The following is a 16,812-nucleotide window of genomic DNA, read 5'->3' as shown; positions in this document are numbered from 1 at the left end:
GAATCCCAGAGTGTTTTGGGTTGGTGAGGACCTTAAAGACCATCCAGTTGTCAAAACCTCGTCCAACCAAGGCATGGCTGGAGGGCTGTGGGACGGTGCTGAAGGTCCCAGTACTGAGCACATGCCAGAGACTCCATGAAGGGTTTGCCAAGACATATCAATTAATGTCCAAGCCTTCTTAAGGCCCTCCTGTATCAGACATGGGAGTGAGGCCCTGCTCCTGCTCTTACGCCCTCACTTAGGCCTCTCTGTATTTCAGGTCACAACCTCTTGACCTCCATTTTCCCTTTGGAGGAGACCCAAATTCATGCATCAGAGCCTCCCCACTGCTGAGGAAGCTGGTCAGGCAGACCCAGAGGTATCTCAGGCATGGAGGGGCAGCAGAACCTGCTGGGAGCTGTGGGGTGGAGCAGCTCCTGTTGCCAGGGGAGCCCCACAAGTACCATGGAGATAATTGGGACACCCTTGGCGTCAGTGACACCAACCAACTGTGAGGCAACCCTGACTCCTGGCTGTGGGGCAGAGGTGTCAGGATCCTTGATATTCCCTTTTATCTAGAGGACATTGCCCTCTCCTTTTACCTGATCCTATGCTGGAAAACTGCAGGTCTGTGAGCAGAGCAAAGTTTGCAGAAAGGGACCCAACAGGGAATGGGTGAGGTGAGGAGATGAGCATTTGAGCTGCTCTTCTGAGTCTGGGCAAGGAGTCATAGAATCATAAGTTCACTTATGAACTTATGAAAAGACTCTTAAGGCCATTGAGACCAGCCATCAACCCAGCACTGACAGGTCCACCACTAAACCACATCCCTAAGTGACACACCTACATGTCTTTTAGATACCTCTAGGGTTTTTGACTCCACCATTGCCCTGGACAGCCCATTCCAGTGCTTGACAACCCTTTTGAAGAAGACTTTTTTCCTAATATCCAATCTAAACCTCCCTTGACACAACTTGAGACCACTTCCTCTTGTCCTGTTACCTGGGAGAAGTGATTGACCCTTTCCTTGCTACATCCTCCTTTCAGGTAGTTGTAGGGAGCAATAAGGTGCCCCCTCAGCCTCCTTTTCTCCAGGTTGAGCGCCCCCAGCTCCCTCAGCTGCTCCTCATCAGACCTGTGCTCCAGACCCTTCCCAGCTCTGTTGCTCTTCAGTGCCAAAGCTCAGGTCTTGGAAACGCCCCATCTCCAGCCCTGACCAGGTTACATGTGACTGTGGGGTGATTTTGTGCACCAGAGCCAAGACACAAAATGAAAATCACCTTCAGGCACATCTGGCCTGTACTTGGGACACCCTGGCCTTCAAAACACCACTTACTACAGCACAAAGTGATAGAAACAAAAGGATGCATCAAACCTGTGTGACAAGACTCCTTCTTCAACCAAGAGTAGTGATGTTGTTTGAGGAGATGACTTCATGAAAGGACTCCAAATATGTTCTCTACTTGCAAACAAGTTAGTACAGGAGAGGAGCTCACTCTTCTCTTTCTTTTCATGGCAATAGATGACACTAAAAAGTCATGACTCAGCTGTCATCAGCCAACCAAGCTCACTATTAAAGGCTAACCATGATAAGGAAAGCTGCCCAGATGCCCACACAGTTTAATTGACATCGAACTGCAGTGTTAATCCACACAATTCAGAAAGCTTCCACAGCTGCTAGTAGAGAAAATAAATACAGGTTGTTAGTCAGAAGACTTTGAAAAAAGAAAAAAGTCCTTATTGGACTCAGTCATTCTGCTTTAACACTCTGCTTCTGCATTGTTTGTGGCTGATGGAAACAAAACACATTTCCATCTGCGTGCTAAATTACAGACTTAACGATTTCTGTGTAGAAAACACTCCAGAGCCAAGAGCAGTTACAAAGGCCAACTGTGAAACCAAAAAAAGAGTCAACACCATTTATTATTCACATATTGCATTACAAGTGTCTCTTATCAAACTCAGAGCATAATTTATATTATTCATGTAGAAACTCAACTTCAACACCACATAGAAAGAAAAGCTAAATACGTGTGTGACGGGGTTTCAGTGACATCCTGATCAAACGTGGGGGCTCGGCCGGCGAGGAGGTGCCGGCCCAGGCCGTTAGTGCAGGAGGGACACAGCCCGGCGCCCGCTTGCCCAGTACAACCACTCTGCTGGCGATTCTTTATTGCTGTAAAACACGACAGGGATGGTTCCACGGGTACCAGTTTGCGAAGGACTGGGAAAACACGTCGGGAGGACTCTCTGCACAGCCGGGCATGGCAGAACCAGGCTTGAGGAACAGTCTGAAGGGCGTGTTTCCCAAACAGAGGGTGACACAGATCTCCTCTCCCTCTGACCATGGATATTGTGTTCATCATCTGAAAGACCAGTTTCCAGGCAGCAGTGCCTCCCTGGCCTGCTTCAAGAAAGACTGACTCTGACTAGACCATTAGTGTGTGCCTGTCCAATCATGGCTTGATTTCTGAGCACCTTCAGTTGTCCTTCTCCAAGTCTGCTTCATCCTCTCTGGCGTCTCTCTTAGAAAACTCTCTTAGAACCTCTCCAGTCTTCTCTTTCTGAAGAGAAGAAGGAAAGAGGAAGAGTCAATACTGTTTTCATCCTGGTTTCTGGTATTTTTTCCTTTACCTTAAATTTGCACCTTTGGATGTTTTTTTTCCTTAAATTCCGAGTTCCTTGTACCCACCTCAGCTGGGGTTTTGCCCTTCCCTGTGTCATCCGGCAGGCTGACGCCACGAGTCTCAGGCAGCAGGATGCAGAACAGTGACACAAGCAGGGGGACGCTCCCGAAGACGGCCATGGGGATGGCCCGGTGATACTGGTCCAGCGGGATGATCAGCGGGGCCAGGATCCCGGCCACCCTCGCCATGGTGGAGCACAGCCCCATGCCGCTCTGCCTGTGGGAGTGAGGGGCAGTGGGAGATGTGGGCCGGGATCAGCATCCCCTGGGACTGAGGGCGGCTGTGGGGACAGCTGGGCTCTTGTCCCATCCCCACCACCAGCCGTGGCAGAGGGAAGCTCAGATGTTTTGGGAGACCTCACCTGACGACCGTGGGGAAGAGCTCAGCGGTGTAGACGTAGGAGGCGGCGAAAGCGGTCGTGGCTGTGAACTTGCCGACGATGGCCAGGACGGTGATGGCCACAGGCTGGTCTGAGGGGAGGAGGAGACACCACCACTGTGACCTCAAAACTCTCTCCAGTATGTTTTCTTGGGACACTCCTTTCTAATGGACTTACCAAGCAAATCTTGGCAAGTCAAGGACAAAACCCAACCCTTTGGAAATTGTCCCTAGCATACCATTACCTGGAAAATATCCTCTGGAAAGCTGGGAAAGAGAACACAGATTACTCCTGAGTTCTTGGGCATTCCCTTAATCTGCAACTGATGTGAGCTACTGAGCCACCTCAGGTGTTTGGGGGAGTGCTCAGTTGGAAATACCACATCCTTGAGCTTGAAAGCATCATGCAGCCCCTCTCTTTCCTTCCCAACCTTACTCCCAGCAGCAGGGGTGAGGGTGTGGACTGCAGCAATGTGGCACAAACAGATGTGGAGGGTGGGTATTTGTTTTTTTCTGTTCATCTAAAGAAGGGAAAAGCAGTGGATTTTAAAACACCTCTTCTGCTACACCTTTCTGCCAGGAGGTGCTGGAGGTGATGGCTGATGGACATTGCCTGCCAAGGGCCAGGAGCTTTGGAAAGATCGGGCACAGCCCTGAAGGAGAAGAAACTGAAGCTGAGGGGGAACCAGGATATTGGGAATGCAGTGCCCTGGCCTGTGGCACTCAAGGCAGCTCAGCCCCTGGGAGAGAGCTGTGGCCAGCCGGGCTGGGAGGATGGGTCTGAACAAGGATAGGGATCTGTCCAGCTCTGCTCATGGGTTGAGAAGAGGTTATTCACCTTCAGGAATGCCAGTGAGGATGAGACACACCAGGCCAGACAGCATCAGGAATATGGTCTGTACTTTCTTCCTCCCAAACCACTCCAGCAGGAAAATGAGGCAAACTCGACCTGGAAACTCCACGGCCCCAAAGGCCAGCTGTGTCAGGTAGATGTCCAGACCAAAACCTGTCACGTTAAGGCTCAGTCCATAGTAGACAAAGCTGTCTGCAAACCTGAAATTCAAGTAAAGTGGAACAGAACATGTCACCAGATGGTTTTATCTGGGCTTAACATCAAAAATTGGGATGGTTATACCACACACAACTTATTTAAACTCTCAACAACCTCTGTTTTGCTTCTTGTCACCACCTGTGACAGTTCTGTGGGACGTAGTTACATGAGATAAAGCAGAATGGATCCCCATATGGTCAGCAACTTCTAGACTGAACCCAAAACTTCTAGGTAGGCATAAAACTACTCCAAGGCATAGGGATCACCAAAATCTGGAATTACTCAAGCCTTTCTAACAAAACCCACAAAAAGTATAATGAATAATCATCTTTTCCCCATGGCCAGGCATGGTAAATCTGGTCCAGTATGGGGAGACAGAATGACAGCAGATAAAAAAATACATGTATATATGACCACCAAAATCACATGAAGTGAATTTACAGTTCTTGTTAACTATCAATCCCTTCTTTTCTTCACCTTGAAGTATGGAAAGAGGGGAGCAGAGAATGTCTTACCAGGCACACGACATGATTAAAGTCACCTTCCGGAGGTGCTTCTTCCGAAAGAGATCCAGAAGACTTCCAGACTTGGTTTGTTTCTCAGGCTTCAACTTCAAAACAAAGAAGGTCAAAGAGTCAAAGCAGGCAAAGGTAACCCATGGCCAGCTGCTTTCCCATCTGCAGTCAATGGAAAGCCTCAGGGGGACAGGCTGGTGACCTCCACTGCTCTGGGAGGAAGGGCAACCCCACGAGGGGCTCCTGCCTCTGTGCTCTGGGTGCCCAGCAAGGGGTTGGTGACCAAGACATTCTGTGGGATAAACATTTCCCCAGTGTAGGAGCTTTGGGGTGGACAAGGAAGTAACTCCCCTTCTGGCATTTATGCATGGAAACCCACAGACTAAACAGAGTCCACATGCTCACGACCCACACTCCTGCAATTCTCACAGGAGAAAAGCCAGGGAAGCATTTCAGTCCCTTCCGTAGCCCAAAGGGGACCCCAGAAAGCTCCAGGCTGAACCTCAGCAGAAGCTGTGCCTCTTCCCTGACCTCGTCTGTGTCCATTGCAGCTGGAGCTGGAGTCACCCCCGCTGCATCCCCAACTCATCCCCAGTGGGCATGGAAAGATGCTGCTGGGCTGAGCTCAGCTCCAGGGGCCGTGCAAGCCCAAGAGCAGAGGGAAGTCTCTGCAGACAAGCCGCGGTTCCCTGTGCCCAGACAGGTACCTGCTCCAGGAGTCCTTCCGGGAGGCTGCGCTTGTTGGTGGCCGCCGCCTTCTGAAGGAGCTTCTTGGCTTCCTCTATCCTGCCTTTTGTCACCAGCCACCGAGCTGACTCTGGGAGCACCCTGCGGAGGAGGGGAGCTCAGCACATGCTGCTCTGACCCGCAGAGTTCCCCCCCAGCCCTTTTCTCTGTCACCACGTCCCGCAAGCAGTGAGCATCCCATGGGAGGGATGGGTCTAAATGCCCTACATTTAGGCTCCAAAGGCCACGTTTGATGACCTGAAGCAAAGCAGCTGCTGGTCTCAGCAGTTCAGTGCTGTAGGGAGATGTGCTGAGCTCTGCAGAAGCTCCTCCAGCATCTGCACGGATGGGAAAGACCCATCCTGGTGCTGAGCTGCTGCTGCCTCCTCACTCCCACCCCTCACGCCGCTCTTTTGTCTTACAGAAGCTCTGCCCAGCTCCTGCTTACCAGATGTAGAAGAAAAGGCCAAACATAGGAGCGGATCCTACAATCTCCAGCAGCCTCCAGTTGCGGATTCCATAGCTCAATCCAGCCACCATCATCATTCCAATGGGATAAGCAGCCTGAGCAATAAGGACTGACTGTGGCCGGAAGGAGACTCCAACCCACTCTGTACCTGGAAAGAAGAACAAAAGTTCGGGGTCACCCTTTCCAAAACATGTCCAGCTCTTTTTTCTTATTGTATCTTGTGTGGCCACAACTGCTGCTTCGGGTCAAGGGCATCCTACTCACCCAGGGCCACGACAGTAATCATAATTCCTGACACTGCAGCCCCCACGACAAACCTGATGGCCATGTAGACATAGAAATGGGGCACAAAGGCAGTTGCTAGACCAAACACGCCCTGGAGGAGCATGCAGATCAGAATGACTGGCCGGCGGCCGATCCTGTGGGAGAAGAGAGAAGACACAGTTGGTATCTGGAGAAACTCTGTGGGGTTAGGGAAGATCCCAGGTGGAATACCAAGTGATTTGAAAACCAGAGGGGATTTTACATCCCTGTGAACAAAGTTCCTCTATACAGCCCAAGAAATAACATGCACAGAAAGCAGCATCTCTACTTTTGAGCTGTCACTCAAAGGCTGAGACACCAGCTGGGGCTGGACTTCTGAGTCCTGAAAGACCTCCCCACAAGGCTGTGTCTGCCCCTCTCTCTTTTCAACCATCAGACATTTACAGACGTACCAGGTGGCCCCAGATGCCCTTGGTCAGGCAAGGGGATTGAATCTGTGGAGGGAGTAGTTCATGACTAGTGCAAGCACAGTCTGCACTCTCAACTGGGTTGTCCCTGAGTGCTGGGCAATGACTCTGGGAAGGTGACTGTGGGGTGAAGTAACAGCCCCACAACTGAAGTTTGAAGGATTTGGAGTGTTGCAGAGTGTTGGGCCGTTTCCCGTGGGAGCAGTGGAGCTAATTAGATAGTTCCCATGGACACAGCCTTGAGCTGTGTGGCTGAGTGCAGGTGCCGCATTCCTGGATGTTGCTGTAAGAATATGTTTGTGTTGTGTATGGGAAAGTAGAGGTGGGAGAACTGAATAAAAAAAGCTGCCTGCTGCGTTGAGCAGGCAGACATCTCTCTGGCTCTTCATCCTAGTGTGTCTCGTCATCCCAGTGTGCGTGTCGCGCGTCTTTCTTCCCCCACAGGACCAAGGCCTTTCGACAGATACCCAGCAACAGGTGACCGTGTTTCCTCACCTGTCACTTAGCACCCCAAAGAACATGGCTCCTACGAGAAGCCCAGCCATGTAGATGGACTGGGAGATGTCGTTCAGGATCGTCCTTTCACACACCAGGTCAAACTGGAGGAGGGAAACAGAGATGCTGTTTGTTTTTGACAGACCCCAGCTGCTTTCTGAGGGTGGACATACTGTCTGGTCCATGGTGGATCCAGGAGCTGCCCCAGCTCTCACTCCGGCCTCTGGGAGCAGAGAACCCCCTCACAGGGACATGAGCCCTCTGCGGTGTGCACATAGGGCACAAATCAGAGGTGGGACAGACACACGAGGTGCTCAGCGTACCTCTTCATCCTGGTGCACATCTGAGTGCTGGGATCTGCCCAGGCATTCCTGAGGGAGCCTCCTGCTTGGCAAGCTTTGCTTAAAGGGTGACCTTGGGATAAGAGTTGTAGCAGCTCCACTTCTCTGGCTGCAAAGGCAGGATGGGGCGGAAGGAAGAGGAGAGAAGGAGAGCTGTGTTTTCTCTGGTAAAGGAGGACCAGCATAGGAATGGGAGGGGATGCAGCAGCTGCTAAGAATCCTACAGAGAAGCTGGCTGTGAAATGGATGTGGTGCTCCAGGGACACCAAGGAGCACTTGTAAATGCCGGAGGCTGGACTCTCTCCTCCAATTGCAGCTAAGAGGAAGGTACTTGAGAGAAAGTGCTGGAGCTGGGAGGGAAAAAAGGAGGGAGAGAGGGAGGAAAGGAGGGAGGAATGAGGCAAGGTGAGAGAGAAACAGAATTCCAGAGAGGGAGAATCACAGAATCATCTAGACTGGAAAAGACATCCAAGATCATTGAGTCCACCCTTCGACCACCCCCTTGTCAGCTAGAAGGTGGGGACAAAGCAGAACGGAGAAGTTGGGAATGCTGACAGACAAAGCCTTTGCTCAATTGCATAGCCCATGGAATGTCTTGTTGCAGCCCTGAAAAATTCCAGAGGCCCCAAAAATGTCGATGACAAGTCCTTGGAAGGTAAATGTCTTTCACAGAGAAGGTGATGTGAGTAGAGCCAGGCTGAAGAATAGGGGAAACTGTGGCAGGGACACTCAAAAGGTCCCTCCTGGCAAGATCATATGTTCAAGGGTCTGGAAAAGGGAAGAGATGGTGGGCAGAGCATGTCATGGACTCACACCCCCATTGTCACTGCCTGTGCCCTCCCTGGGCATCTACATCATGGTCTTCCTGCAAAAACCTCCCAAGGATTTCAGCTGTGATCTAAGTGATGGAGGCGAAATCCTCCAGTGCCTGGTAAATCTCAACCTGGTTGCACCACAGCTGGCATTGGCTGACCAAACCACAGGACAGGACACACCCATCCCTTCCCTTTCATGTCCCTGTCTCATCAGAAAGGGGATTACAGACCTCGGTCAGCAGGGACGGTGGCTCTGCTGGGTACACCCAGCCATTGCTGCACTTCTGCGTGGCGTTCAGGCCGTGTGCCACGATGGAGTCCAGGTCCCAGTCCACTGGGGAGTACATGGAGCACTGCTCGTACTTCCCGTCCGCATCCCGGGGCAGGGTGAGGTTCAGCTGCTCTTCCTGCGTCAGGTTGGGGCCGACGGCGCGGATCCAGCTGGTGTCACAGTGGTGGGGCACATCCAGAACCATGAACACTTGGCCAACCATTTGGAAAGGATTAAGAAGGAGCGGGAGGGTGAGCAACAGTATCAGCAGTTGCTGGTATAGCCCAAACTCCCCCAGAGCACTTATGACATCTCCGAAATCAGCCATGGTGATTACCTCTCTGGCCAGGCTGTGCTAGTGCATCTGGCTTAAATAGGCAAATATTAATGTTTAAGCTGTGTCAGCACTAAACCCCTAATCCAGTGTGATAAAACAAGCACCTGTACCAGCATGTTCATCATTATGATGATATGGTGCTGTCCTCCAGAGCGTACTTTGTCACCAGCCATTTCCTCCTGTTCTTTGCTCAGGAGCAGAACAAAGAGCATTGCCACTCTTGGAGACAGCACGGCAACAGCTTGTCTTTTTCCAGCCTGGAATTTCTCACAAGGCCTCCTGAAAGCAACTGTGCTGCAGTGCAAGGTTTTTGTCTGAGACATGAAGTTGTGACCCTACAAATGAGGGGTAGTTTTCCTGAGTGGGGTGAAACAAAAGGAGTGGATTTCCTGCTCCCATTCATGGTTATATAACCCATCCTGGAGACTATAGGAAAGGGAAGCAGAAAACCACTTCTCCTCTGGACCAGGAAATATGGCTGGTAGTCAAGTAGACTTGGCCTTGACAGCTGTGTCCCAAGCTGTCTGTTTTAATTTGCCCCATGCAGAAATCCGAGTTAGTCATAAAACTAGACCTAAACTGCAGTGTCTTGGGGAGAACCCTAAAATAGTTTTGGCTCAGAGAGTACCCTTAGGGAAAACAGCATGTTACACACACAGACACACAGAGCACACGGGATCTGGGAAACCACACCAGCTTGGTTTTGCCTGAGGTTCTGATGTCACTTGGAAAGCAGATTGACCTGATTTCTGCTGCACATCTGAGTCGCTTCCTAGGCAAACTCCCTGAGTGATTTGTATCTTTATTCCTGCAGACTGGATAGCTGGATCGCACTCAGTGTATGAAATTTGGTGTTTACTTTGGAAAACTCTCCTGGCTGCTTTCACCAGAGCAATAAGGACAGGTCACTGACCTGCTCACTTCAAGTCTCCTCTCAAATTCTTTGTCCTTCCCTCTCAATGCAGACAGCATGTATGAGCCTCCAGCAAAGTTACTGAGGGGTCACACAAGCCTAGATTGATGTTTCATGCCTGGGAATGGCATTGTTGTGCTTATGGAAGTGGGAAGAGGGGTAGAATACTGGATTTTAAAGCATGACCTCTCACCAGGAGAGGGAGTGTGAGATCATCCTGGTTAGTGCTATTAGTGAAGGAAGGGAAGAGTAAATGCTACTTAGAGAGTTGTGTAAATTCACAGCAGTGGTGTTTGTGTATCATCTGCACACACCACACTGGGCTATGGATCCACACCCTTGAGTGAGGGGGCTTTTTATTTTTCAGAGACACCCTTTGAACTGGAGTTTGAGCTACACAACCTCCAGAAATTCCTTTTGCCCTCTGACCTTTCTATGGGATGACTTAGCCAGGGAGATCTGCTCTGGCAGATGCATTTTGACCCTGTCCTCCTCAACAGGGAGCACGTGCCTTCTCCATCAGTGTGCAACAAGCTGAAGTTTTCAAGCTTACCCTGTTATGTGTGTCTCATGGTGTCCTCTCCCATTCCTCAGCCAGCAGCATCTCCTGTGTCAAAGAGGTCAGATCTTGCCTAGAAAAACTCCTTGAGGGTGATCCAGACCTGAATGCAGCCTCATGTGCTAATGCAGATGTGACTCCTTAAGGCTGTTCTTCCCAACATCACCAGTCAGGCTCTTCTGAACCCCTGGGACAGCTTCAGCCCCTTGTAAACTCTGTCACCCTCAGGTGACATTTCTCATAGAAAGACATTGTTCTCATCATGTGGGCCAAGTGGATCAATCCCTACATGGTGGAGATCTCTCAGGGACCAAGGCTGGAACAGCCCTGTAAGCCTCTGCTTCCTGGAGCAGATAAGGATAAGGATTCTGTGCTTATTTCTCTGTGTTCAGCAGTTTTGCCCATGTGCATTACTAAGACTTGCAAAGCCTCTTGAAAATGGAGAAGCCTCTACCAGAGGACCCATGAGAAAACAGCAAGTCTTAGGGAAAACCTGGGATGGGAATTTGGAAAACCTATATGTCCATGTCAAGGACTAGGGAAAGGGAGGGGGACCATCCAAGGAAGTAGTTCAGAAAGAGAAAAGAAACCACTGCCTGGGGAGGAAGCCTGGTGCAGGCAGTAGGGCATTGACATACTAATTCATGGACTTGTCTTTTCCCTTACACAGATCTGAACATCAGGAGTGACTGTAGTTGGAGACTCATTTGAACACCTATGTTGGGGTGAATTCTAGCCAGAACGGAATCATACACGCCACCTGTGGTGCTCCTGCATTTTCCCTCTTCCTCTTAGAGCTGTCAGGGAGAGATCAGGTTTATGGGTGTCATCTGGCAGTGACAACTTGGTCTGGGCATCACTCTGAGCATCTTTGGCACAGGTACCAGGGCCACCCACTTCCCACTGCTCCAGTGGAAGGTGCTTGATCTCTGCAAACCCCTCCATCTCTAAGCACAGCTTGACCAGGTTTCAGGCAGGGCTGTGAGATGGCAGTGCCTCTATCCCAAACCTCTTGCCCCATTCTAAGGTGAGACCAACTTCAGCATCTAACAATTCATCTAATTTTCAAGGACATCCCTCTTTTCCCTGATCTGTGTTGACTGAGCAGTGTCCCTGCTCAGAGCACTGACACTGCTTTGCAGCAGATGCACTCATTGAGCAGCTTTATTCCTCCAGCAGACCTGACAGAGATGAGGTTATTCTGGCACTGGTGAGGCAGGAAAGGTTGGTTTTTTTTTTTAAAATTATTTATTTTAAAAATTAATTATTAAAACACGTGCAGTCCCTATGATCTTATGACCTAAGACACGTGCAGTCCCTATGCCTATGATCACGTGTTCTCTCTTTGACCCTCTGAGGTTTCTCATGAGCTTATTTATGATTAGTATAATTGTTAACTCCTCTAATATTTATGATTAGTATAATTGTTGACTTCTCTAATATTTATGTTACGTAATATTTGTGCAAAGGGCAGTCAGGGGGGATCAGAGTGCAATCACACAGGAAGAGCAGATGTAGCAATGTCCCCACACCCCAAGGCTTCAAGACACCTGGGTTCCTTTTCCTCCTCTGCCCCTCTGATCTTGGCAAATCATTTCACTTATCTTTGCACATACAACGAGGCTGATGGTGGTGACCTCTTGTGTGGAGCAACTTTGCAGATTACAAAAGGAAAAATGCAGCGAAGGGGGGGTCAGATACCATCATAATTAAGTGTAGGTAAGTCACACGGTGAAAAGGTGTATGATGTTTTGGGTTGGATTCATCTCTGGATGTCTCAGTGTAGTTGTCTATGTGTGCAACAGACCCCTAAGGCCACACTGTTGTGACTGGAGACGGATTGACACAGTTCACAGAGTCCAGAGGGCTGATCCCTTTAAGTGCAGTTCTCTGGTTTAGGGTGGGCTGAATCACTCCCCAGACTCTACTTGCTCATGCTCCATTGACTCTGATGTGGGCTTAAGCATCTGCTTTACCTTGAAATGTTATTACTGCAGACACCTAAACCTAAACTTTCACCTTGTCCTGCTCAGCTTTGCCTTTGCCCTTTGCATTTTACTTGTACACTTGTGGCCAAGGTTCCTTCCTGAGACATTTTCTCTTCTCGTTCAAGTTTCTAGTTCTTATTGGCTTGTTGTTCATGGCTGTGTGCTGGTTGGACCTTTTTGGTTCTCTGTCTTCCCTCCTCCATGCAGAAATCCTTCGAGGGACCTTGGCAGCAGTAGATCCCCTCTGAGGAAGCCCCCTGGCTGCAGAGAACAGGAGGTGCTGGTTGGTCTCTACTTGGAGGTTCCTCACACTGAACCCAGTTCTTGCAATGTTCTTTTTTGAGAACTGACCACTGACTCACCCTGGCCAGGATAGAGAACTTAAATTTAGCTCCTTAAGGCATTAATAAATCAGTCTGTGCACAACTGAATTTGTCTTGTGCCAGAGGAGTGGGGCATTTCTAAACTGATTTCATGAATTTCTTTTGGTCCCGTATCAGCTAACTTGTGCTGCAGGGCTGGGTGCTTTTCACCTTTTTTTTTTTGTCAACTATATAAAGAACTCTTTCTCCGAAAGGTCATCATTTAACTCATCCAAGTCCTCAGAAGAGAGACTTGCATAATCATCTTCAACTCCTGATGTTTTTCTGCTCCTGTTCATTTTTTCAGGAGCCTCCTGGCCTGGATCAAAGACATCCTGATTAAAGGTTTCAGAAACATGGCTGCTGAACATGCATGTTAAGGGAAAATTGTCTTCCTGTGTAGAAAGATTCTTGTTTCTTGAGTCTTCAGCACTGAGACCCAATCCAAACATTTCTTCTGCTGCCTTCGGAGCCTGGCACTGTGGATCCAGCTGCTGCAGCATTGCACAGCTCTGAATCCCTTCCAGGTCTCTAATATTAATCTCATCCTGACCATCAAGAAGTGAGAGACTGGAGGTGTCCCACAGCTCCAGTGGGGCATTTGTTTCTGCTGGGATTTCCTGGAAAAATTCTGAAGTATTTGGATCAAAAAAAGGTGGATTTTCTGCCTCTGAGTTTTGCAAGTCTGAATTTAGGGTTTTACTTGCTATGCTGGGAAAATCTTGTCCTCCAGGAAAGAACAAGTTATTGTCCTCCAGAAAACCCGTGTTGCCAAACTGCAGCTCAGCTTTCTTGGATAACTTTTCTGAATTGCCTGGTGAAAAAAGTATCCCATCTTCTGTCACTGTGTCCTGGACATCCAAACCCAACAGGTTCTGGGCTTCTAGTGGATGAGCACCATGATGATTTCCTACCCTGGTGAGATTTTTGCTGTGGTCAGCAGCAGGAACAAGCTCTGGAGGAGGATGTAGAGGGTTTGTTCTACCTTCTGAGGTTTCTGCAGCTTGTTTCTGATCTTCCTGTGTTGTTATGAGAGGGGACCAACAGCTGTCCCATTGCTGCCAAACCTGGCTATTTAAAGACAGTTGGTCATGAATGTCAAGTTCAGTTTTCTCGTGTTTATCATCATGTGACATGCTTGTGCCAGGAGCTAACAATAGGATGTCCGTCTCCTTGCCCTCAGCAGAGTCCGAGAAACCTCCAGAGCCCTCCTGGATGTGTTTAGGGAAGACCTCCATCTTTCCTGGCTGTGGCAGCTGATCGTTCCTGGAGGCCTTTTGTTTTGCTTGGCTGGAGGAGCTGAGGAGGCTCTGGGGCTTTTCTGGCCCGTCATCAGTATTTGTTTTTTCTGAGGATCCTGGAGGTTTTTCTGGTGGGCTCTGCTTCTTCTCTGAGGAGTAACCAAACAGAGTGACAAGGGCTGACTGGGGCTTCGTGGGTTTCCTTTGGGTTGTTGTTTCTTTCTTGGGAGTGCTGCCTTTGTCTTCAGAGCCAAAAAGTGTAATGAAGGGGTTTCTCCCGAACCTGAAACCTTTACCTGGTGTTTCTCTGCAGGCTTGACTGCTTCTGGTCTCCTTGCTCTGGGCACCAGTCTGTGACACAGGCACAGTTCTTTCCTCTGGGAGTTTCAGATCCGCTTTTTCCTCACCCACTGGGTGGCCTCCGGATTTTTCCAGGGATATATTTGGTTTGGAAGATTCTGATGTCTTGGCTGGTTGCTCAGAAATGTGCAAGATGTTTTCACTAAGAACTTCCCTGGAATCCTCTGACTTGGAGTTGATGACCCCATCATGTGAGGGGCAAGTGGCACAAGTTCCTTTCAGAGGTGTGTCTGTTGATCCTGGAAAATCCTTGCCAGGTGATTTAATGTCATGCCTCAAAATATCCTCATGAGTGTTAATTTTCAGTGGGCCACTTGTGTCCCGAGGTTCTCTTTCTTGTAGACAGGACACATCATGATCATCTGTCTTCTTTGGCAAACCAGGTGAAGAATCTCTGCTGTTTTCTGCTTTGTTTTCCTGAGACGTGTGCTCAGCACCAGGCTCTTCCAAACACTCTGACATACTTACCTCTTTCTCTTCTTTTGTCTTCTCAAATTCTGCCCCTTTGCTCTCAATTCCAGGCAAATCACTTGTGCTGGATGGCTGCCTACTTTCCCCCAAAGTTACTGCCATCTGTTTCACAGGGAACTCCTTAGTGTTTGCCTTTGATTTCTCATTCAGCGTTCCAGTGGTGTTGGGTAATACACTCAGCCCTCCCAGCTCCAGGGAACCAGAAGATACGTAAGAAGTCCTTGATATACCAGAGGGGGAATGGGCTTCTTCAGCTTCACTTTCAGGGGTGTCAGTACCCTCAGCTTCACATTTTAGTTCCATATTTGTAGAGTCTTTGATTTCAGGCTCTCCTGGTGCAGGGATGGGCTTTGTGCTGTTCATTCCCTCTCCAAGATGATGCTTGTCTCCTGCAGGATCCGGGGTGGTTGTGGTCAGTTTAGGCTTGTTATTTGTCATGGCAGGTGCTGTGTCTCCTTCACTGGGTGTGCTCGGAGACCCACGGACCTTGTTTTCCTTCGCTGGGACCTCTGCAGCAGGGAGGGTGCAGCCCCCTGTGCCCCCCAGGCCCACCCACTTTGTGGGTTTAGTGCTTTGAGGTGTGGTGTGGGGGACAAGGGAGCCACGAGGCAGGGGCTTCACAGGCTCCAGGACTGGAGGGAAGGAGGCAGAGACAGGTCCCCTCTTCGGCTGGGCTTGGCCCTGCTGGATTGCAGCCACTCTCTGGGACACCTTTCCCCCTCTCTTCCCTTCAGGCACATCCCCATCCCCAATCTTTTCATTGCCTCTCTGTCCTCCATTCTTGGGCCAGGAACACACTTGCTCTCTTTCCTTGGTACAGGTGATGCCGGGTAAGAATCTTCCCTTCTCCACTGCTGCCTCTGCTGCTGATTTGTCCTCCTGCCTCCTGAGCACCATCCTGCCTGCCCTACTGCCCTGGTAGGTTTGCAGGCTCAGTGCAGGCTTTTTCCAGGAACACGCTCCGTTTCCACCTTTTCCATCCACAGCCAACAAAGCTGTTTCTGAAGGTGGCCAGACTGTTCTGAGCTTGTTCCCTAAGAGGACAGACCTGCTGTTCAGCTCTTGCCTGCGCTCAGCCAGCTGCAGATCACGCTGTGCATTGAAGGATGAGGGTTTCTCTCTTGTTTCACTGTTTTTGGCCCTGTTACACCAGTCCTGGGGCTGTGGTCCTCCTGGTCGGTGCTCCAGCCTTTCCGTCTCACTTCTGCTTCCTGCTCCAGCCATCTGCTTGTAGTGGACTTGGCAGTAAAACACCCCATGGAGGGCAGCATAGTTTTGCAAGCTGGAAAACACACATTGGCATGGCTGTTAGTGGCTGTGTGGGAGGGAAGTTGCAGCACTGATGGACGGGTTTTCAGCAAAATTACTTTTCAGTGGGGAAGGGAGGGGAGGGTTGAAGAATGAAACCTTTCAAAAGTGGTGCTGGCTTTCTGAGCATGTGTTTGATTTTTCTTTCAAAAACCAAAACATGTGGAAAAATTAAACATTTCCTTGTGATACCTCTGGGAGCTGTAGCCCAGGTTATGTGCAATCCCTTTCTCATTTACAGGCCAGGCTTCATATCAGCACTTCATCTCTCCCCCTCTATGCACAGCGTGGACTTTATGGATAAAACTGCTCAAGGGCTCCCATGGTACAAGAACAGCATGATGGGAGAACGTGTCTGTAGAGCTCAGGGGTCAATAGGATGTCAAGCAGCCTCAGAGGAAAGGGTTGTCTCAGTGTGCCCTTGCGACAGAGAAGTCAACTATATCCTGGGCTGCCCTAGCAAGAGCCTGCCAACTGGTCAAAAGAAATGACCATTCCTCTACTTTTGGCACTTGTAGGATCCCATGTGGGGCACTTTGTCCATTTTTGGGCTTCTCAGTGCAAGAAAGCCATTGATACGCTGCAAGGAATCCAGCAAAGGGCCAGTGAGGTGGTCAGGGACCTGGAACTGTGAGAGACTGACATGGTTAGTGGCTTAAACATTGTTAAGATCACTTTTGTCCACAGTAGCAAACTGCAAAGAAACAACTGCTCATCCAGCAGCCCACCCCTCCTGAATATGCCTACTAATTTAAAAAGGCCTTTGAGATGAGATGAGATGAGATGAGATGAGATGAGATGAGATGAGATGAGAT

General features: G+C 49.7%; 1 protein-coding gene across 2 annotated transcripts in view; it reads right to left on the bottom strand.

Moving 5' to 3' along the window:
* Nucleotides 1–1,883: 1,883 nt before the first annotated feature.
* LOC113955331 (solute carrier family 22 member 13-like) overlaps nucleotides 1,884–16,812 on the bottom strand; it is a 16,581-nt gene continuing 1,652 nt past the window's right edge. The window contains exons 2-11 of one of the 2 annotated variants that reach the window (XM_027660674.1): nucleotides 8,418–8,668; nucleotides 7,032–7,135; nucleotides 6,070–6,224; nucleotides 5,785–5,953; nucleotides 5,318–5,438; nucleotides 4,611–4,705; nucleotides 3,883–4,097; nucleotides 3,028–3,136; nucleotides 2,672–2,882; nucleotides 1,884–2,543 (exon numbers count right to left, since the gene is read on the bottom strand). In XM_027660674.1, coding sequence (XP_027516475.1) covers nucleotides 2,460–2,543; nucleotides 2,672–2,882; nucleotides 3,028–3,136; nucleotides 3,883–4,097; nucleotides 4,611–4,705; nucleotides 5,318–5,438; nucleotides 5,785–5,953; nucleotides 6,070–6,224; nucleotides 7,032–7,135; nucleotides 8,418–8,663 — 1,509 coding nt within the window. In that variant the 5' untranslated portion in view covers nucleotides 8,664–8,668 and the 3' untranslated portion in view covers nucleotides 1,884–2,459. Of the gene's footprint in view, nucleotides 2,544–2,671; nucleotides 2,883–3,027; nucleotides 3,137–3,882; nucleotides 4,098–4,610; nucleotides 4,706–5,317; nucleotides 5,439–5,784; nucleotides 5,954–6,069; nucleotides 6,225–7,031; nucleotides 7,136–8,417; nucleotides 8,787–16,812 lie in introns of those variants that run through there. The other variant, XM_027660673.1, reaches the window with a different exon arrangement.

The sequence above is a fragment of the Corapipo altera genome, unplaced genomic scaffold (genome assembly GCF_003945725.1).
Source record: "Corapipo altera isolate COAL_440 unplaced genomic scaffold, ASM394572v1 126, whole genome shotgun sequence".
NCBI lineage: Eukaryota > Metazoa > Chordata > Aves > Passeriformes > Pipridae > Corapipo > Corapipo altera.
This window is presented reverse-complemented; position numbering and strand designations above follow the sequence as displayed.